General features: G+C 41.3%; 2 protein-coding genes and 1 long non-coding RNA gene across 6 annotated transcripts; all 3 read right to left on the minus strand.

Annotated features, from left to right (window-relative positions):
- On the minus strand, positions 638–5,336 carry LOC110429776. Its single transcript, XR_002446894.1, has 4 exons — positions 5,132–5,336; positions 4,326–4,426; positions 2,719–2,782; positions 638–959 (listed from the first exon to the last, which is right to left on the minus strand). It is a non-coding gene; the product is annotated as an uncharacterized LOC110429776 (long non-coding RNA).
- LOC8068831 lies at positions 6,462–16,799 on the minus strand. 4 transcript variants are annotated; one of them, XM_021446013.1, is made up of 2 exons: positions 10,022–10,956; positions 6,462–6,791 (listed from the first exon to the last, which is right to left on the minus strand). In XM_021446013.1, exons 1-2 carry the CDS (start codon positions 10,757–10,759, stop codon positions 6,666–6,668), a joined length of 864 nt encoding a protein of 287 aa, XP_021301688.1. In that variant the 5' UTR covers positions 10,760–10,956; the 3' UTR covers positions 6,462–6,665. The 4 variants fall into 4 exon arrangements, with proteins under 4 accessions (XP_021301688.1, XP_002443350.2, XP_021301687.1 ...); XM_002443305.2 differs by having other exon boundaries at positions 9,979–10,956; XM_021446012.1 differs by lacking the exon at positions 10,022–10,956 and adding an exon at positions 15,114–16,799 and having other exon boundaries at positions 6,629–6,791.
- Positions 17,543–21,293, minus strand: LOC8068832 (transmembrane protein 205). The gene is made up of 3 exons (XM_002443307.2): positions 20,933–21,293; positions 20,520–20,739; positions 17,543–18,016 (listed from the first exon to the last, which is right to left on the minus strand). Exons 1-3 carry the CDS (start codon positions 21,127–21,129, stop codon positions 17,801–17,803), a joined length of 633 nt encoding a protein of 210 aa, XP_002443352.1. The 5' UTR covers positions 21,130–21,293; the 3' UTR covers positions 17,543–17,800.

Raw genomic sequence — 21,776 nt, forward strand, 5'->3', positions numbered from 1 at the left:
GTGGATTGCTTGTGGCTTGGAGGATCCCCATCTTGAGAGTGGATGTGCGACACCCACTGAGGGTTTGGCTTTGGAATGCCAATTAGCACGTGATCCATCAAGTGGGTGTATCGCCACAACGAGGACGTAGCTTGGTGGCAACCAAGTGAACCTCGGTAAAAATCACCGTGTCAACATTGTCTACTCTTCTCGGTGGTTTGCATTCGCTATACACGAGATTGTATTTACTTTCTTTATATACTTGTGCTTGTGTAGTTGCTTTTGTAATTAGTTAAGCTTGTGTAGCTTGCTAGTTACCTTCTTGCTTGTGTAGCTAGAAGTAGTTCCCCTTGCGTGGCTAATTCGGTTTGTGTAACCTTGTTAGTCACTTTGCTTAGTTTGTGTAGCTAAGTAAGTTGCGCTCTCTAATTTGACATTAGTTGCCTTGTTATTGAGCTTGCTAGTGAGCTTAGGCTTTGTGCGCTTTGCCTCACTAGTTTGTGTAGGAGCTCACTCGGTTTGTAAAGTACTAGTTGCATAGGTTTGTGTGACCTTGCTCCTAGAATTGGTTAGGTGAGCTCTTGCTAAGGTAGCACCTTGTTTGCTTGTTTAGGATCTTTTACAAGGTGCTAGAGAACTTAGATAGAGAGTTGTAGTCTTGGCTAGACCGATAGTTTTAATTTCGCATTTGTTTCGGTTAGCCGGCGTAATAATTTTTAGAAAGGACTATTCACCCCCCCTCTAGTCCGCCATCTCGACCCTTCACTTTTCCATCCATTGAGAAACACGCATTCACCAAGGACCCAAGATAGGGCCTGGTGCTTCCACCATCTGCGCCTCTGATTATTCTTTACAGGAGGAACTCACCGATGTAGGCCCCATTCTCTTTGCGGCATAAGCAAGCCCAAGGCTGATGGGGTGGGTTGTAAACATAGCATCCTTCCTCTCTGCACCTTTAACATGATAAGATGGTACTTTTTCTGAAAATGACAAAGAAAAAAATAACACAAAAACAATGTCAAGATAGTGTAAACATAAATCACAATAAATAGATTTCAAGATGTTTTAGCACAAATCATAAGAGACAATTTTTTTCTATGAAATGACAAGGACAAATAAGAGGTGTTTTTTTACCACAAATCAAAATAAACAGATTTCAAGATATTTTAACACAAATCACAAGAGACAATTTTTTTCTATGAAATGACAAGGAAGAGGTGTTTCTTAATACAAAACAAAATAAACAGATTTCAAGATATTTTAGCACAAATCACAAGAGACAATTTTTTCTATGAAATGACAAGGACAAATAAGAGGTGTCTGTTAACACAAAACACAATAAACATATTTCAACATGTTTTAACACAAATCACAAGTGACAATTTTTTTTCTATGGAATGACATGGACAAATAAGAGGTATTTGTTAATGTGAGGTTTCTATGTTTTCTTTCACTGGCTAGCCCTTTGAATGTTTTTAGAGTAGTGGAGTTACTCTAAATTCAGCATTACACTGAATTGAGCATGTAAAAAGAGAATATACAATCCTAGCACATGCTTAAAAAATTAGAATTAAAATAAAAAAGGCACTTACATAGAGCACCCTGCATTTTCTAGAGCATACCTTAAGAATACACCGCATAACAAAAGAGGAAGAGTAGTGGAGTTGGTCTAAAAGAGGAAGAAAACTAACAGAATTTAAATGAAAAATAACATACCCAGCAGGCAATGGTTATTGCATATATTTTATACTAAAATTGCAACTCTAGTTTGTTGCAATTTATATGGGCCTACTCTGTAACTTTCTATTCTGAGAATAGATCGTATAAGCAGATCTATGGTTTAGCATACCACATGGATTTCCCATAAGCAAGAAAACCACAAACTTTGTATATGGAAACAATATCAGTGTGTTTATGTCAAAACTAAGCAGTTTTTTAATAAATTTTTGCCATATATTAGCAAAAGTAATGGTACTGGAAGCTAACAGCTAGAAGTTTGATGCAGTAGCATGCTAGCACCTTTTCAGATCAGCAAAATTTGAAATATATGGTTGCAATTAGTTGACCTCAGTAGAGAAATGCTAACACAATCAGTTATATTCTACAGATATGAAACCAGTACCATGTTTCAAGAAAAAAACAACTAGCCAACTCCCTATATGAATTAGTATCCAAACTCCCCACATATGGATCAGTATCAGACAGATGCAGTGTAAGTAGTAGTAACTAGTAAGTTAATCCACACCACAACTTGTTCAACTAGAAGTTAAATAGATTTTGGAGGTAGGGGAACTCAATAAAATCCTTCTAAAGAAAAATACTGAATCCAAATATCATTGTCCTGCTATCTGATCTAGCTAACCAAACAATGTTCAATTATGCAGCCTTACGATGAACACATGCCATCTCAAATTTAAATGGAATTTAACAGGTTTTCTAAGAAAAAAATTTACGCTTAGGAAGATTGCTAGAAAAAAGCTGTGTGAGTGACATGTTCATATCCAAACATTTCATAGCAGTAACCTAAAAGCAAATCACCAAAGCAATCACAGATGAATTACACTAGAGCTTTCTATGTAGCTTTATTAAACTTGATAGCAGTAACCTTAAAGAGAAACATGAAATTTTAGAAAATGAAAACTAATCACACACATAGGTACAAAGATTTGTAAGAAATTGGTTCCTGACCTCAAATTGCTCACTCGAGCACACAACATGCTAGCTAAACAATATTGTTACCTTGCTGACAACCTTCAGTGGGTACCCTCCTCCAAACCCTCCTCCAAACCTTGGATCTCTGCACCTGAATTCAATTAAGGAAGCAGGATGTCAACTAGCCATCAGTAGACCACATCACCCATCCACATGCACCACAAACATAGAACAATAGTTTCCTCAAACCAATCACAAATAGATTGGTGGAACTCAAATGGGCAAACCAACGATCGCTACTTGCTAGCACTGACAATAACCACCATCACAAACAGGCTAGATAAGACCCAGCCAAAGGTTGAATTCTACAACACCTTATAAGATTTCAGCCTCTAGACTGACAAATGAAAACAATAGAAAACCCAGAGTTGACTACAATGTCTATAAGGACACATAATTGAGACAGTTCCTATGTAATGCATTTTTTGAACAAAGAACAATCCTGATACATGGTTTAGCAACTGCATGTGTTGTAAACAACAAACATGGCCTATGGCCATGGTGCTACAGGAGCAAGAGCTGACCACAATGCCAACCCCTACTACATAAAAACATAGAGGGGAAGCAGCAAATTATTAAAAATTGGTAATTGCACTCAAAACATACTGAGTCACCAAAAAGAAAAGAAAGAAAGGTCAGTAATTCAGCTGCTTAAGCACACCCACTCTAGCCTGTCCAGAATCACTACTATTCTAATCTGAAATGACAACACCCCAAAGCAGAAATGCAATATAACTGTAGTATCCCTAAAACCATCCAACATCAATCTAGTTGCTTGTAGGATTGCTTTCAAAATACAATAACTGCAATCTTATTCAAAATTAACTGAAAATTCAGAGTTCTTGTACTAATAACCTAGGTACTAGTAACGTACAGAGTAGACAAAAACTATAGGAACTGCATTCCTCCATTTTCCCTGCATTCTACCATATATATATATAACACAATAATGTTCTTTCCTATAAACTTGGTCAAACTTAAAATAATTCAACTTAGGACAAATTTGAAACAACACTGAGACAGAGGAAGTATTAAGGGGAAACAATAAAAAGTAAAATCAGCAAAAGCCTGAGGTGCTACATTCCAATCCAAAAAAAGAAAATGCAATTACTATAACAATATAATGCTGGAACTTAACTTCAGGGCAATTACTACGTCCTAGTTATTGGAGTTGTCTCACCTTCAGGTCAACAGAAAAAAATAAAAAATGAAACAAGGTATCAGACAAAGCAACCTAACATTAGAGATAAGATGCAAGTTATTACAAACTATAATCATCTCTTTTTTTCTTTTTCTTCTCGTACCAGTAAGCAAAGAATCATCTCTGATGAGCATACATATAGACACACAAAAGAAAAGTTTATCTGAACATTTGACTACCACCAGCTATTTTGCTTCTCTAGACTCTTCTTCACACACGCACACAAGCACAAGTTCTATGCACAAGAAAAGTAATTTTACTCCTTGTAAATTCTAAATTTTTGTTTGGGTGGGGTGGGGAGGTGTGCAAATTAACAAAGAACCAAATTAGGGGTAACAACTAATCAGATTTCATACCACCGCTGAAATCAGAGCATGAAATTTTAGAACAATATTTCAAGAATGTAATTGTCACCAACCAATCACTCACTCACCCAAGAATGAGATGATGAGTAGTGGCAGGCTGCCTGCTCCACTCGTCCTCATCAGCACCGATTCCTCCCAAAACTCCAGTCGTTGCACAGCCCAAACCAATCTAATCAAAAAGGACAGTCAGCATCAGTAGGATCAAAACAAAACAAAACAAAACAAAACAATAAAAAGACAAGCATTCAGTGCAGGAGATATATATACTGCACATCATCATATATATACTGCATGTATAGTAGTAGACTATAAACAAGCATTGTCGTTCACCGTCCCAAAGGTGCAATGCAATCCCTACAAACATCTCCCACCCATGTGGCTAGATTCAGGGGTTGCTACAGAGTAACAACAAAAGTTACACGACACCACTCCCCTGCAACTAGCCCTACAATACTCAGTGAACTTGGGAAAACAAACTACATGCAACCAAAAGCACGACAATGGCAACAGAAACTCAGATCCGGTGGTGGTTCCTTGCTCTTTGTCGCTATGGATTACGGAAGAGGAGGACGGCGAGCGGATGAAGGGATAGATCGAGGGGAATGGGAGACCAGACAACAAACAAGCGGGGGGACGCGGACGGCTGGCGCAAACTGCCGGACGGGGCTTCAGCGAAGGTGCCTGCCCTCACCTTGCCGCGATTCCGCCATGGACAAATCTGAGCAGGCGTACACAGCAGATTGAAGCCGGGGAGGGGATGAGGGTACAGGAAACTGGGAGGCAGAGGCGAGCAGCGGGGACTTGAGCAGGTGGGCTGGCTGCAGCACCTCACCGCGGTGGTCGGCGGCGCAACGGACACGGGAGCATGACTCACCGGCAGCAAAATCGATGGCGGCCCGACGAAATCCGGATCCAGCGAAACCTCGAACACAATCGCCACCTCTCCGACCAGAGAGAGTCGCAGCGACGAAGAAGACGAGGGGGATCTGGAGTCGCAGCGACGAAGATAACAAGGGGAATCCAGAAACGGGACAGCTAGAAACGGACAGACGCGATTCCCAATTTGAAACAGTAACGTTTAGAGTGGGCCTTGCAATTCATAGAAAGAAACGGATAGAAGAGAAGGAGGCACACGATACCCATCGAACGGCCACAAAACTCGTGTGCCAACAACAAACAAAACATGTGTGGTCACTGGCATGACTATATACGCAGCAGGTAAGGTGATTGGAGATTGCTGAATTAGAAAAGGAAAACATTCGATCCGGCCTTGCAAAAGCTTCTAGACATGAATTGAAATGAAAAAGAAATGATTACTTCAAAATTTAAGAGACGATGGAGGGCTCCCAATTGGTTTAAGCAAGAGCTTTAAAGTTGAGAAAGAAAAAAGGGTCGAAGGCTTTGAGTCTTTGACACTCAATCGACGAAGTTGTTTTGTATATTCACCTTTTATGTTGTATATAAATTCCACGTGCAACTCGTTTATACGGTACACATATATTCACATTCTAACATGTGTACCCTCTACCACGCCCGTGGCTCACCGGTGTAGGCCCCATTTCAAATGGAGGAACACGAATTTAAAAGATTCAACTTCTATAGAAAATTTCCTATGATACTTACATAGGAATGTTCCTTGATAATTCTTTAAAGTTCCTATGAGTTGGATCATTCTAGACAATTTTTTGGAGGAAATTAGACATGATCTACAACAGCATTATTTTGTTTTCTATGTTTTTCCTACATTACTTCCAAATTTCTAAATTGCTTCCAAAGGCATCCTTCCTAACCTTTGGTTTGTTCTGAAGTTCTATAAGATCTAATGTGTAAGGACATTTTGTTCTTATATTTTTCCTATTTCTATATTTCATAAATCCTTTGGAACTCCAAAGGGGCTGTCCACTTGCTAACGAATCTCGCTCCTCCATGTAAGAAAGATCAATAGATACCACCAACGTGGCTGAATTATTCCGATTATGAATAACTGGTTCGAGAACGGCATGCAACACAAAGGATTTTTAACTACAATTTATTTATCCTGTGAAGCCAATTGTGCAATCGTACAATCTCCTAGCACTCCCATAACATGACGTACACCAATATCACATCATGATAAGATTCACGAGGCGTAGAAAGGCGGCCATGACGAGCTTGCTGGTTAGGTACCTAGACTCCCGGAATGCATGGCCAAGCTGCCAAATGACTTAGCCGCTAATTGCCATTATTATATAGGAAAAGGCAAACTTGGTTTGCAAGATAGCACCTCAACCAGTACAGCATTATCTAGTGCACAAATCAGATGCTGGGAATAACAGCTAAGAGCTTATTACAGGTTTAACAGAAAGCAATTTAGCTAGATAACTAGGATAACTAGAGAGAAGCACTAGGCTTAACTCTCAATTCTCCCCCTAAGCCTTGTGCTCAGCCTTGGAGGTGATCTGCAAAAGCCCAATCCTCTCCTTCATCTCCTGAAACTTGGAACTTCCCAGTGACTTGGTGAGAATATCATGCTCAATCTTGTGCCTCTTCATCATCTGCAAGCAGCGACCAACCATGTCAGGTGAAATTGCATGAAAGATGTAGAAGAGAAGGCATGTTCTAGTTACTCTGAAATTAGTTTGACTTTCCTTTTGAACTTTGATTGACATTAGAATCGAAACATAACTGTTGTGCAATTGTCATATTTATTGTATACATATATTGCATTGGGAAAAATTAAAGCTAACTGTTGCATGATCTCATAGTACAAATTGTTGGACTGCCCATTGCCAGAAACATCCCAATTATGTGCTGAAGATTACTTTTCCCCTAAAGACATATTACCATGATGAAAGAAACATGAACATGTTTGGCTAGATATTGATTCTTCATAGAAATGCAATCAGAGGAATTTTGCCTGGTAGAAGTAGGGATGAAAACGGTACGGATATTTTCCGACCGTATTCGAGACCGAATTCGTTTAGAGGGGTTCAAATCTGTCCGTATCCAAGTCCGAATATTCAATATCCGATACCGTATCCGTATCCGAATACTTAAATCGTATATTTATGATGTCGACATCTAATTGTATCTTTTCCGACATGATTGACATTATCCGTATTCGAATTTGAATCTGACCAGAAATATGAAAACAAATATGATATCGACGATATCCGTCCGTATCCGATCCGTTTTCATCCCTAGGTAGAAGGCACCCTGTGCTTGCCAAACTGTACATGGGCTACACTGGGTTCACAGAACATCCCAATCACTTGCAAGATCCATAAAATAACATAATTTGATGCAATAGCATTATCCTATGCCAACTAGCATTCACCCTGGATCAAGTAAGACACTGTAGTGACAATTTATCATCTAAAGCTTACCTTCGATTCTAGTTCAAATAGCAAGATGTTCAATAAAATATAATATTTTTTTCACTGCAGTATTACAGAGTTTCCACCAAAGTATATAATTTTTGATATATTGGCAACCATATTATGGTTTTCAATTGTAAAAAGTTCAGACAAAACCCAATGCAAAAACACTTGTGCAACTACAAGTTCATCATGTATTGCATCAAGAAAATCTAATTGTTGTTGGATGAAATGGATCAATCGTATGCTCCCTCATTAGCAATGTTATATTGAACAAGTTTAGCGTATGAAACAAGTTTGCCTAGGCAACCTGTGCCTGCCAACCAGACATGGGCCACACCGCCACACAGGGTTCAAACCACCCCAATCACTTGCAAGATACTAAAAATAAGGTTGCCTAGGTAACTCCGCTAACACTGCGACTCCTTTTGTGTCAGTATAAGTTATAGCGACCTACGATCGAGGTATAGATCTATGCCGACCCCTCCCCTCCCCCCCCCCCCCAACCCACGACCACCTTATGTGTCACTGATAGTGGCATTGATATAATTCTCATGCCAACTAATATTCACTTAGGTTGTGTGAGACATTGTGCTGTCAACCTCGACTCAGTTTGAGTTGTAATTTCAATAATAGATTATTAAATGAAAAACAATTGGTTATCACTAATTTAACCTTAACTTTCTTTTGTGTGTGGTGAAAAAACCTAAGCAGATTGTAGAACCAATGAACCATATGTGCATCCACAAGTCAATGGTATAGAACCACCATTAAAGCTATTCAACAACACTGGAGCAATCATTTTAGGCAACAGGGGTGTATCATAACAAGAAGCATCATATCATAAAATTGTACTTGCATCAAAGGAAATGGGCTGCTGTGCACCAATCAAAACCATATAAATTACAGGTGATGTTGCATTCAAAGAATGGTTTCCACAATAACTCCACTTTTTTTAGAAGCTACACAAACAAGCAAAAACAATAAATTGATGGTTGATTGCTCACTGAACATTGAGCAATACGTCTACAAACCAAACCAAGACAGGCAATATCAGCTTTATGGTACATTATTAGCATGAAACACCTTTTAAGACCTGAGAAGCCCACAAACAAAAAGAACCCTATGACTTGATTTATTACCTTCCAGCAACTAGGTCGCTAGCATGAGCTTATAAGAAAGCTACCAAATTTACATGAGGATTTAAACTAAAACCAACATATTATAGTCCATTGATTGACTACATAAAGATTTTGTATTCAGCTGTCAATATGAAACAGTGACCGTTATTTCTAATCTCTATAAATTGACACCAGATAAAGCATTACTCAATTTCCTACAAGTTAATATAAGGAGTGATTACTGACTTATAGAAACTCATATACATAGACTCCTACAATCATGTCATAGCCATCAAAAATTCTGAATTCTTGTAGCATCTGTTCTATTTTTGGCAAGCTATCTTACAAAATTAATAACATTCACTCCGTGTGTTATGTGAGACACTGTGATAATGTGATGCCAAATATCTGTCATTTAACACTTAACTTGGACTGTAGTATAAATCATGAAGTATATTTATTGATTAGAGGAATGACTATAATGGTACTTTTCAGCAGAATATTATAAACTATATGTGGATTGATAGAAAAAATCATTCCAAAAGGCCAAAGGACCGCATGGTCTAGAAGGGCTCCATGGTGACAATGGCGGATATGAGAAAATTTGGACATGCCAGCAGCAAGTGCACTTAGCTAACAAGTAGGATGACATAGCAAACCACCAATAAAATATAGTTCCCTACAGCTGAAGAAACATGGAAGACAGTTCTTACCATTTCATATGCTTGGCAGTGCCAACGGTGGTGGAAATCTTGCATAAGGAAAACCAGAGAACGCGCCTGTTTTAGAGGTATGGAGATTCTCAACAAGCAATGTCTTGAGGTCCAGTACAAAATGTTCAGTATTTCGCGACGACCTAGCTACTAGAGCTAAGTAACGCCCTGCTGTGCCCTCAATTTCCCAGTGATAGTTGATCCTAGAGTACTTGGGCAATGGAATCAGCTTGTCATGCAGCCACTCTTGTGCACCAACACAGTTGTTTTTCCAATTCTTGCAATACAGGTCAATTGTGCCATCACCAATAGTTAAGAACCCGAGTCTGCCATCGGCCGCCTCAACAATGGTACGCATAGCTTTTGAGTCAAAATTATGGGGCGGGAGGTCAATGGTGGAGAATTTCATCTCACTTGAATCAACCATTAGCGAATAGGCCGTCAAACCAACCATCCAGTAGAGGCAGCCGTGCGCATAGCAGGTCATGTATTCAATAAATCCATCAGGCAAACAGATCGTGCTAGTAATACCTCGCCACGTCTGGTTACAGGAAGAGAAGACGAAAGCCATGACCTTGTCTTTGAAAAACAGAGTGTAGATAACTCTGAAGGATTCCTCCTCGTCATTCACGCCGGCTGGAGCCAAAACGGGTAACACATGCCGGGCGCCTGGGGTGGAGGCCGCCGCCATTAGGTCGTCGGGTACGCGGGGAATCATGACGTACCGGCGATGCAGGGGGTCGCAGACTACGAAATCCTCGAAGTAGGTTTTGAGGGAGAAGTGCTGGGAGAGGAGGACGCGGCCATAGCGGGCGTGGCGAAAGCTCCACGAGATGGGGTCGGGGAGGAAGGAGAAGTTGAAGTCGGCGGCTTGCTCGAGCGCGCGGGCTTCCGGGGCGGAGCGGTGGGGCGGCATGACGGGGCAGAACGGTCGGTATATGCTGGACCAGATGAACCCGAGGACTGCAGGGGAGTGGAGGGACCGGAAGCGGCGGAGGAACCGGTGCTCGGAGACGATGCGGCGTAAGGAGGAGCAGGCGGCGGAGGCGCGGGCGAGGTCGGCCGCGGCGTCGAGGCGCAGGAAGATCTCCTCCCAGATCTCGTCGGGGAGGACGACGGGCTGCGCGGGCGGGCCTCTGGCGGACCGCCGTCGCGCCGAGGTCGAAGCCGCCGCGCGGTCGGCCGGCTGTGGGAGAGGACGGCGGGCTCTGGCGGTCCGGGGTCGCGCCGACGTCGTTGCCTGAATCACGCTGTCGGCCAGACGTGGAGGAGGACGGCGGGCTCTGGCGCTCCGGCGTGGCGCCGGCGCCATCGCGGCGCGGGGTCGGCCGACTGTGGGAGTGGGAGTGGGAGAGGGAGAAATTTTGAGGAGCGGAATAGCGGGGGAAACGCCCGGGACGGCAATTTGGGGAAATCGGGTTCCGACTGTGGGCTGGGCCGCCAACCCGCGAAAACTCGTTTCGTTGGGGACTCGTCTAGCCGGCTACAAAGTCACGTTTAGTATAGTTTGCAAAAAGAAAAAAAAAATAGTAACATATTTATAACTATAGTAATTAGTGTTTAATTATAAAATAATTAAGTTAAAAGGTTAATCTTGTAATATATATATATGTATATATTTTTTTAGTTTATATTTAATACTTAATGTATATGTTCAAATATTTGATGTGATGGAGTGAAAAATTTACTGATTTGTTTTTTAAGAAAAGGAGATATTGTGCTTGGTGAGCCTGTGATTTAGTTAGTGCTGGTAACACGTATGTATGTCTTGGTGCCCACTGTTTTTTTTCATATATAATAACCAGAAAATATGAAGGATGGTTTTGATTTTAACACCTGTAGTAATACATGGGCATGATCCTAATGGTACGCATACGTTCGGATTCAAATATGTGTATCCTCTACCACACCCGTGGCTCACCGGTGTAGGCCCAATTTGAAATGGAACACGAATTTTGAAGGATTCACAACTTCTATAGAAAATTTCCTATGATACTTTTTGAAACAAAGGAATATTCCTCGATAATTCTTTTAAAATCCCATGAATTGGATCATTCTAAACATTTTTTGGAGGGAATTAAACATGATCTACAACATCATTATTTGTTTCCTATGTTTTTCCTACATTACTTCCAAGGACCTTGTTTAGTTCCAAAAATTTTTACAAAAAGTCACATTTCCCATCACATCGAATTTTACGGCGCACGCATTGAGCATTCAATATAGATAAAAATATTAACTAATTGCATAATTTGTCTGTAATTGCGAGACGAATCTTTTGAGCCTAGTTAGTCCATGTTTGGATAATATTTGTCAAATACAAACGAAAGTGATATAGTGTTTATTTTGCAATTTTTTTAGAACTAAACAAGGCCCAAATTTCTAAACTACTTTCAAAGGCATCTTCTGTTTTGTTTCCTATGCTTTTTTCTACTTCTTCCGTTTCAAATTAACATTCTAAGAATCTTGAAGAGTTAAAACATCTTAAATTTGACCAAAATTATTGAGAGAATTACAAAGATTTATGACACCAAATAGATATATTATAAAAATATAATTAATAAAGAATCTAATAATACTTAGTTAGTATAATAAATGTTACTATATAATATTATATAATTTTAATCAATGTTGAGATGGTTTGACTCTTCGATATTTTTCAAAATATCTTATAATTTGGGATGAAGTACATCGCTTCCACAGGCATTCTTCCTAAACTTTCCTTTCTTCTGAAATTCTACATGATTTAATGTGTACAGTATGTAAGGAAGTTTCATTCTTGTATTTTTTTTTCTTCTATTCCTATATTTTGTAAATCCTTTGTTCAAAAGGGCCGTCCACTTGCCAACGAATCTCGCTCCTCCATGTAAGAAAGATCAGTAGATACCACTAACATGACTGAATTATTCCGTTTGGAGCAGCGTGCAGCCAATAACGCAATTGTACAATTTATTCTATAGGATTTCTTTTTTAACTACAATTTATTCTATAGGATTTCTTTTTTAACTACAATTTATTCTTCTCTGAAGCCAATAACGCAATTGTACAATTCAGTCTAGCAATCTCATAACATGTCGTACACCAATATCACATCATGATAAAATTCACAAGGCGGAAAAAGGTGTCGTCTTGGCTGTCTCTGGTTCCCTTTAACAGCTAGAGCTTGCTAGCTAGGAATGCATGGCCAAGCTGCCAAACGACATGATGTTGGCTAGTGATGACAACCCTCAATCACCACAAACTACTTGTTCATACACCTGCTGATTCTTTGGCCATCTGCCTTCCTTGCCGATGCTCATGTCCCGCTCAATCTTGTGCCTCTTCTTCATCATCTGCAAGCGGCAATCAACCATGTCAAGTGAAATTGCATGAAAGAAGATGTAGGAGAAGATGTTCAAGTCAGTCTCAAATTAGTTTTTGACTAGGAGATGTTCAAGTCAGTCTCAAATTAGTTTTTGACTTTCCATTTGAACTTTGGTTGATAATAGAAATTACAACATAAGTAGTGTGCAATTTTCATATTGTATACAAATATTGCATTGGGAAAAATTAAAGCTAACTGTTGCATGATCTCATAGTACAAAATGTTGTACTGGCCATTGCCAGCAACATCCAGATTATGTGCTGAATATTTGGGGAAGCCTTTCCGCAGATATAAAGAATATTTGGGTAAACTTTTCCTCTAAAGACACCATGATGAAAGAAACAAGAACATGTTTGGCCAGGTATTGATTGTTCACATAAATGTAATAAAAGGATTTTTTACCCTGTGCTTGCCAAACAGTACATGGGCTACACTGGGTTGACAGAACATGCCAATCACTTGCAAGATCCATAAAATAACATAATTTGATCCAATAGCATTATCCTATACCAACTAGCATTCACCCTGGGTCGAGTAAGGTAGTGTCAATTTATCATCTAAAGCTTACCTTCAATTCTAGTTCAAATAGCAAGATGTTCAATAAAATATAATATTTTTCACTGCAGTATTACAGAGTTTCCACCAAAGTATATGCTTTTTTATATATTGGCAACCATATTATGGTTTTCAATTTTAAATAGTTCTGACAAAACCCAATGCCAAAACACTTGCACAACCACAAGTTGATCAAGTATTGCATCAAGAAATCTAATTGTTGTTGGATGAAATGGATCAATCATATGCTCCCACACTAGCAATGTTGTATTGAACAAGTTTAGCGTCTCAGTACTAAAAAAGAACATGATATGAAACAAGTTTGCCTAGGCAACCTGTGCCTGCCAACTAGACATGGGCCACACAGGGTTCAAACCGCCCCAATCACTTGCAAGATACCAAAAATAACAAGCTTTGCCTAGGTAACTCCGCTAACACTGTGACTCCTTTTGTGTCAGCATAAGTTATAGGGACCTATGATCGAGGTATAGATCTTGCCGACCCCTCCCCTCCACACCCCCCAACACCCCTACCCACCCTATGTGTCACTGATAGTCCCTCACTAGCAATGTTGTATTGAACAAGTTTAGCGTCTCGGTACTAAAAAGAACCTGATATGAAACAAGTTTGCTAGGCAAACCTGTGCCTGCCACCTGGACATGGGCGGATGGGCCACACAGGGTTCAAACCACCCCAATCACTTGCAATATACTAAAAATAACAAGCTTTGCCTAGGTAACTCTGCTAACACTGCGACTCCTTTTGTGTCAGTATAAGTTATAGGGGTGTATCATAGCAACAAGCATCATACAATAAAATCATTTTTGCATGGTAGGAAGTTGGCTGCTGCCCACCAATCAAAACCATATAATTACAGGTAATGTGGCATTCAAAAAATAGTTTCCACAATAACTCCACTTTTTTTTAGAAGCTACACAAACAAGCAAAAACAATAAATTAATGGCTGATTGCTCACTGAGCAATACAGCTACAAACCAAACCAAGACGGGCAATATCAGCTTTATAGTAGATTAGCATGAAACACCTTTTAAGACCCGAGAAGCCCAGAAACAAAAAGAACCCTATGGCCTGATTTATTACATTTCAGCAACTAGGTCGCTAGCATGAGCTTATAAGCAAGCTATCAAATTTACCTGAGGATTTAAACTAAACCAACCTATTATTAGTCCAATGACTACATATAGATTTTGCATTCAACTGTCAATTATGAAAGTGACCATTATTTAAACATTACTCAATTTCCTACAAGATAAGGAGTGATTAATGACTTATTCAGAAACTCATACATAGACTCCTACAATCATGTCACAGCAAACACAAATTCTGAATCCTTGTAGCATCTGTTCTATTTTTGGCAAGCTGTATTACCAAATTAATAACATTCACTCAGTGCGTTATGTGAGACATTGTGATGCCAAATATTGGCCATTTAACACTTAACTTGGACTGTAGTATAAATCAGGAAGTACATTTATTGATTAGAGGAATAACTATAATGGTACTTTTCAGCATAATATTATAAACTGCAACTGGATTTATAAAAAAAATTAATCCAAAACACCAAAGGATCACATGGACTACAAGGGCTCCCTGGTAACAATGGTAGCGCAAGAAAATTTGGATTTGCCGGCAGCAAGTGTACTTTGGTAACATGTAGGATGACATAGCAAACCACCAATACAATATAATTCCCAATAGGTGAAGAAACATGAAAGACAGTTCTTACCATTTCATATGCTTGGCAGTTCCAATGGTGGTGGAAATCTTGCATAAGGAAAACCAAAGATCGCACCATTTGACGAGATGCAGAGATTCTCAACAAGAAATGTCTTGATGTCCACCACAATATGTTCAGAATTTCGCGACGACTCACCTACTAGAGCTAAGTAATGTCCTGCTGTGCCCTCAACCTCCCAATTATAAGTGATCCCAGAATCCTTGGGCAATGAAATTCGCTTGTCATGCAGCCACTCTTGTCCGCCAACACAATTGCTTTGCCAATTCTTGCAATACAGGTCGGCTGTGCCATCAACAATAGTTAAGCACCCGAGTCTGCCATCCGCTGTCTCAACAATGGCACACTCAACAATGCCACTCGTTGAATCAAAACTGTGGGGCGGGAGGTCAATGATGGAGAATTTCATCTCACTTATATCAAGCATTAGCGAATTGAGTGTCAAACCAACGATCCAGTAGAGGCAGCCGTGCGCATAGTAGGTCATGTATTCAATAACTCCATCAGGCAAAGAGATCGTGCTAGTAATACCTCGCCACGTCTGGTTACAGGATGAGAAGACGAAAGCCATGACCTTGTCTTCGAAAAGCACTGTGCAGATAACTCTGAACGATCCCTCCTCGTCATTCTCGCCAGCTGGAGCCAGAACGGGTAACAAATGCCGCGACATGGTGTATTGGGTGGAGGCCGCAATGAGGTCGTCGGGTATGCGGGGAATCATGACGTACCGGCGATACAGGGGGTCGCAGACTACGAAATCCTCCAATCGGATTTCCATGGAGATGAGCCGGGAGAGGAGGACGCGGCCGTCGCGGGCGTGGCGAAAGTGCCACGAGAAAGGGTTCGGGACGAAGGAGAAGACGAAGTCAGCGGCTTGCCCGAGCGCGCGGGCTTCCGGGGCGGTGCGGTGGGGCGGCCCGGCGGGGAAGAATCGTCGGTATCCGCTAGAAGTGATGAGCCCGAGGATTCCAGGGGAGAGGAGGGACCGGAAGCGGCGGAGGAACTGGGGTTCGGAGACGATGCGGCGGAAGGAGGAGCAGGCGGCGGAGGCGCGGACGAGGTCGACCGCGGCGTCGAGGCGCAGGAAGATGTACTCCCAGATCTCGTCGGGGAGGAAGACGGGCTGCGCGGCGGGGCCTCTGGCGGCCCGCCGTCGCGCCGAGGTCGATGCTGGCTGTGGGAGAGGACGGCGGGCTCTGGCGGCCCGGGGTCGCGCCGACGTCGATGCCTCAATCGCGCTGTCGGCCAGACGTGGAGGAAGACGGCGGACTCTGGAGGACCGCCGTGGCGCCGACGACGTCGATGCCATCGCGCCGTCGGCCGGCTGTGGGAGAGGACGGCGGGCTCTGGCGGTCCGGGGTCGTGCCGACGTCGATGCCTGAATCGCGCTGTCGGCCAGACGTGGAGGAAGACGGCGGGCTCTGGCGCTCCGGCGTGGCGCCGGCGGCGACGCCGACGCCATCGCGGGGTCGGCCGACCGTGGGAGAGGAGCGGAGCGGAAACGCCCGAGACGGCGAATCTTGGATTTAGGGATTCGGGGTTCGGGGACTCGCTGGACGACGGCTGGAGCTCGAGTGTGCGCGTCTGCACTCGTTGCGGACTCACTCGTCTTGACGGCTGGAAAGTCACTTTTTTTTTTATACACATGCCTTGTCGAAAAAACTTCACATGCCTTGTCGAAAAAAAAAAACCTTCACATGCAATCCATGCCGGTGTAGTCTTGCTTTGAAATGGAGAAATGCTTACACATTTTTCTATACTACAAGTTAGGCTACTCTATTTTTATCTTTTTTAATTTGATTTATATAAAGCTAGCAAGTTGAAATTCATATGATGCTCTTTGAAACAAAAGAAATGCTTTTTGATAACTTCTTTGAAATTCTTGTAGACCGAGCCATTCTATAAAGGAGTCTTGGAGAAAACTAAACATGAGCTACAGCCTTATTATTATTTTGTTTCCTATGTTTTCCTTACATTTCTTTCAAAGATATCCTATGTTTTTGTTTCCCATGTTTTTTTTCTGCATTGCTTCCACCTAAACTTTCCTTTGTTCTGAAATCCTATAGGATCAAGCTGTAGAGTGTTTCATTCTTAGAGCAACTCCCCTAGTGTCTTAAGGGTTAGGTCATAGGAAATGTTTTATTCAATAAAGATAGAGAATGATAAGCTAGCTCTCCACGAAGAGCTAAGCTCACATATTTTTCTAAGATTCATGTGTATATGCTTACACATTTTTCTATACTACATGTTAGGTTACTCTATTTTTATCTTTTTTTTTTGTTCATATAAAGCTTGCAAGTTGACTCTATTGTTAAATGTATCCTTACATTTCTCCTATTTCTGTGTTTTTTAAATCTTTGTTCCAGAGAGGACCATACACTTGCCGACAAATCTCCCAAAGATAACAGATACCACCACCGTGGCTGAATTATTCCGATTTTGAATAACTGGTTTGAGAAATGACTGAATTATTCCGATTTTGAATAACTGGTTTGAGAAATGAGATCAGCATGCAACACATAGGATTTCTTTTTTAACTACAATTTATTATCCTTTGAAGCCAATAGCGCAATCGTACAATTTAGTCTAGAGATCTCATAACATGACGTGCACCAATACCACCATCGTGATAAGATTCACAACAAGAAGGCGGAGAAAGGTGTCGTCTTGGCTCCCCTTCACAGTTCTAGCTTGCTGGCCAGGTACCATGAGTGCATGGCCAAGCTGCCAAACGACATGATGTTGGCCAGTGATGACAGCCCGTGGATCATCCCAAACTTCTTGTTCATTGCAGCAAGGGTGGGGTTGGATTTAGCCACCTGCTGATTCTTTGACCATCCGACTTCCTCGCCGATGCTCAGGTCCCGCTCAATCTTGTGCCTCTTCTTCATCATCTGCAAGCAGTGATCAACCATGTCAAGTGAAATTGCATGAAAGAGGATGTAGGAGAAGAGAGGGCATGTTCTAGTTAGTCTCAAAATATTTTCTAACTTTCCATTTGAACTTTGGTTGATAATAGAAAACAAAACACAAGTGTTGTGCAATCGTCATATTGTATACAAATATTGTATTGGGAAAAATTAAAGCCAACTGTTGCATGATCCCATTGTACAAAATGTTGGACTGGCCATTGCCAGCAACATCCTGATTATGTGCTGAACATTTGGGTAAACTTTCCCCTAAAGACATATTACCATGATGAAAGTGAACATCTTTGGCCAGATATTGATAGTTCACATAAATATAATAAAAGGAATTTTGCCTGGTAGAAAGCACCCTATGCTTGCCAAATTGTACATGGGCTACACTGGGTTCCAGAACATCCCAAGCATCACATGAACAAGTTTAGCCAAGTCTCAGTAGCAAAAAGAACATAATATGCAACAAGTTTGCCTAGTGCGAGAGATTTTGATATTTGACATTACACTTTGCAAGCCTAAGTCACTGACACGTGGGTCAGGATGTCAAATCTTGAAAGGCTCAAGTCAATTTTTAGAAATGTCTCGCCTAGTACACCTCAACATGTGCCTGCCAACTAGCCATGGACCACACACTGACACACGGTTCACAGTTAACACAACACCACAATCACTTGCAAAATACTTAAAATACAACATTTTATCCAAAACAATGATAGGTGCAGTAACTCCGCTGTGTAATGCTAATGCCAACTAATACTCGCTTGGGTCGTGGGAGACATTGTACCGTCAAAATCGGTCATATAGAGCTTAGCTTGAATTCTAATTTCAATCATGAATTATTAAATGAAAAACATTTGGTTATCACCAACTTAACCTTAACATATATTCATTTATGAGTGGTTAAAAAACTCTAATGCAGATTGCAGAACCATCTGTGCAACTACAAGTAAATGGTATAGAACCACCATCAAAGTATTCAACAATATCAGAGCAATCATTATAGACAACAGGAATGTATCATAACAAGCATCATATCATAAAATCATATTTGCATGAAAGGAAATGGACTGCTGCAAACCAATCAAAACCATATAATTGCATTCAGAAAATGGTTTCACAATAACTCCAGTTTTTTTAGAAGCTGCACAAACAAAGCAAAAACACTAAATCGATAGCTGATTTGCCCACTGAGCATTGAGTAATACGTACAGGTGCAAACCAAACCAAGACTGGCAATGTCAGCTTTATAGTAGATTAGCATGAACCACTTTTATGACCCGAGAAGCCCATAAACAAAAACAAGCATGATTTATCACATTCCAGCAACTAGGTCACTAGTATGGCCTTATAATAAAGCTATCAAATTTGCACGAGCAGTTAAATTAAACCAACCTATTATTAGTCCATTTACTAGACACCATTTTGCATTCAACTGTCAATGGTGAAACAGTGACTGTTATTTCTATTCTCTAATAAATTGCACACCAGATAAAGCATTACTCAATTTCCTACAAGTTAAGATAAGGAGTGATCAGTGACTTATTCAGAAACTCGTATACATTCCTGCTATCATATCATAGTCATCACAAATTCTGAATTCTTGCAGCACCTGTTCTATTTCTGGAAAGCTACCTTATACCAAATTAATAACATTCACTCACTGTGTTGTGTGAGACATTGTGATAATGTGATGCCAATCTCTGTCATTTAACACTTAACTTGGACTGTAGTATCAATTATGAAGTATATGTATTGATTATAGGAATAATTATAATGGTATTTTTCACCAGAGTATTATAAAGGACATCTGGATTGAAATACCCTTGGCTTTTAATGACGAAAGCTATTCAAACAAATGCTTGAGAAACCATTTTTGTAAACAATTGTGAACCATAGCAATAGTAACCATATTATACAAGGCATATTTATGTCGAAGGTATATGTTTTAAGCTGCAGATAATAATATCAAATGATTTCACAAGGTACATTTGTCATTTGAGTGAAAAAATAGTTTTCTACTGCCAATCCTATTTTGTTGAAGAGGTTAAACACAAGTAAAAGCAATAACATAAATGCTGCCCTGTTCGAACCAAGAATATCCAAAATTAGCTTTCCAATAGAACATCACAAAACCAGCCAACAGCTAGATATTCCATGACTTGGCTGCTAGTATTTAATCAGCATAATTAGATGCAACGAACTAAAAAAGCATCATTATTAGTTAAATTAACTACAAGTTATTGGATTCACCTGACAGTTATAGCACAGCACTAATCAGTTTTAAAGCACTACTCGATTTTGTACAATTGCATCTAATAATTAGTGATTGAGTATTTTACTAACCGATCCACACTTCTATGGTGATATCAAGTCTACAAACCATGAGTCCACTACTGCCATGACAAATCCAAGGTTCTCATAAAATTCATTCCACAATGGAACGAGACCAAAGCTTAAGAAGAGGAATTACGCTCACCTCGATGGTCATGGGGGTGAAGACTAGCAGGTTGGAGAGATTGCAGCCGAGCGCCGAGAGGAGGAATCCAAGCTGGTAGCGCTCCACGGTGGACGCTGTCTTCCACGGGTGGAGGTACGCGAAGGCGGCGACGGAGATGGCTGCGCAGGCAGAGATAAGCGTGAAGTAGGCCGGGAACATCTTGCTCTGCAAGTTGCCGAACATGTGCCTCGGCAGGTTCCTACAAAGAACGAGATTCCAACATCACCACAGAACAAAGTAGCGCTTCGGCTGAGCTGCTCAATGAATCGATGGATTTTTTGGATCAGATTATCGTTCCCCTCCTCGGGATTTTTGGTTCTTAGATTAGATTGGGGGAAATTAAAGAGGAGGGAGGAGAAAGACGGGGTTTTTAGAGCCGGAAGCTTGCTTACTTGAACATGATGATGCCGCCGATGAAGGTGGCCCAGAGGGCGGCGCCCCAGGAGGTGGCGAAGGCGAGGACGTGGGCCAGCTTGGCGGCGGTGACGGCGCCTGCGCCGGAGGGGGAGCCGAGGAGAGCCTCGGGGACGAAAAGGACGCCCGCGGCAAAGAAGCACACCGCCGCCACGAACCGCGTCGCCCACCCCATCGCTCACCGCCGATCACCGGTGCAGAGAGAGGAGGAGAGGGGTCGACGGAGGGTTTGGGGATGGGATCGGGGTAGTTGCGGAACAATTACGGAGACGAGAGGGCGTTGGTTGGACACTGGTTGGTAGACGAATGCCTAGTAGTAGCAAGAAAACGGACGTGTTTTTTTTGGGGTGGGGGGGGGGGGGGGGGGGGGGTTGGGGGGGGGGGGTGTGTGGAGAGAGAGAATAGACTTTTATTTAGGCAACGGATCTAGTGCAAACTCATCTCTCGTGTAAACTGTGCAAATTCTAATCTGGACCATAGGATGTTGATCTAAGGGGCGCGGAGAGATTGAGTAATTTTGCACTTAACCGCCCGCTCTTAATCACACTTTTACAAATCCCTTCTTCCACCTCTCTCACGCGCCCCCTTGGATCAACATCCTGCGGTCCAGATTAGAGTTTGCATAGTTTGCACGGGAGATGAGTTTGCACTAGATCCGTTGCCCCTTTATTATTGTCGGTAAAAAGTACCGATGTTAACATGTGGAGGTATAAACGAAACATTCGATCATCCACATTTGATCATCTCCTCTCATGGATGAACTTAACAAATCTAAAATCATTCGATCTAGCTCTAATTTCGTGAACAATGTGTCCATAAGAG

Source organism: Sorghum bicolor, chromosome 8 (assembly GCF_000003195.3).
Source record: "Sorghum bicolor cultivar BTx623 chromosome 8, Sorghum_bicolor_NCBIv3, whole genome shotgun sequence".
Lineage (NCBI taxonomy): Eukaryota > Viridiplantae > Streptophyta > Magnoliopsida > Poales > Poaceae > Sorghum > Sorghum bicolor.

Coding starts and splice junctions, on each gene's coding strand:
- LOC8068831 (XM_021446012.1), bottom strand. CDS start 16,584: ATGGCGTCGGCGTCGCCGCCGGCGCCACGCCGGAGCGCCAGAGCCCGC.
- LOC8068832 (XM_002443307.2), bottom strand. CDS start 21,129: ATGGGGTGGGCGACGCGGTTCGTGGCGGCGGTGTGCTTCTTTGCCGCG. Junction 20,740..20,932: donor GGCGGCATCATCATGTTCAA/GTAAGCAAGCTT, acceptor CGTTCTTTGTAG/GAACCTGCCGAGGCACATGT. Junction 18,017..20,519: donor TCACCCCCATGACCATCGAG/GTGAGCGTAATT, acceptor CACTGCTTGCAG/ATGATGAAGAAGAGGCACAA.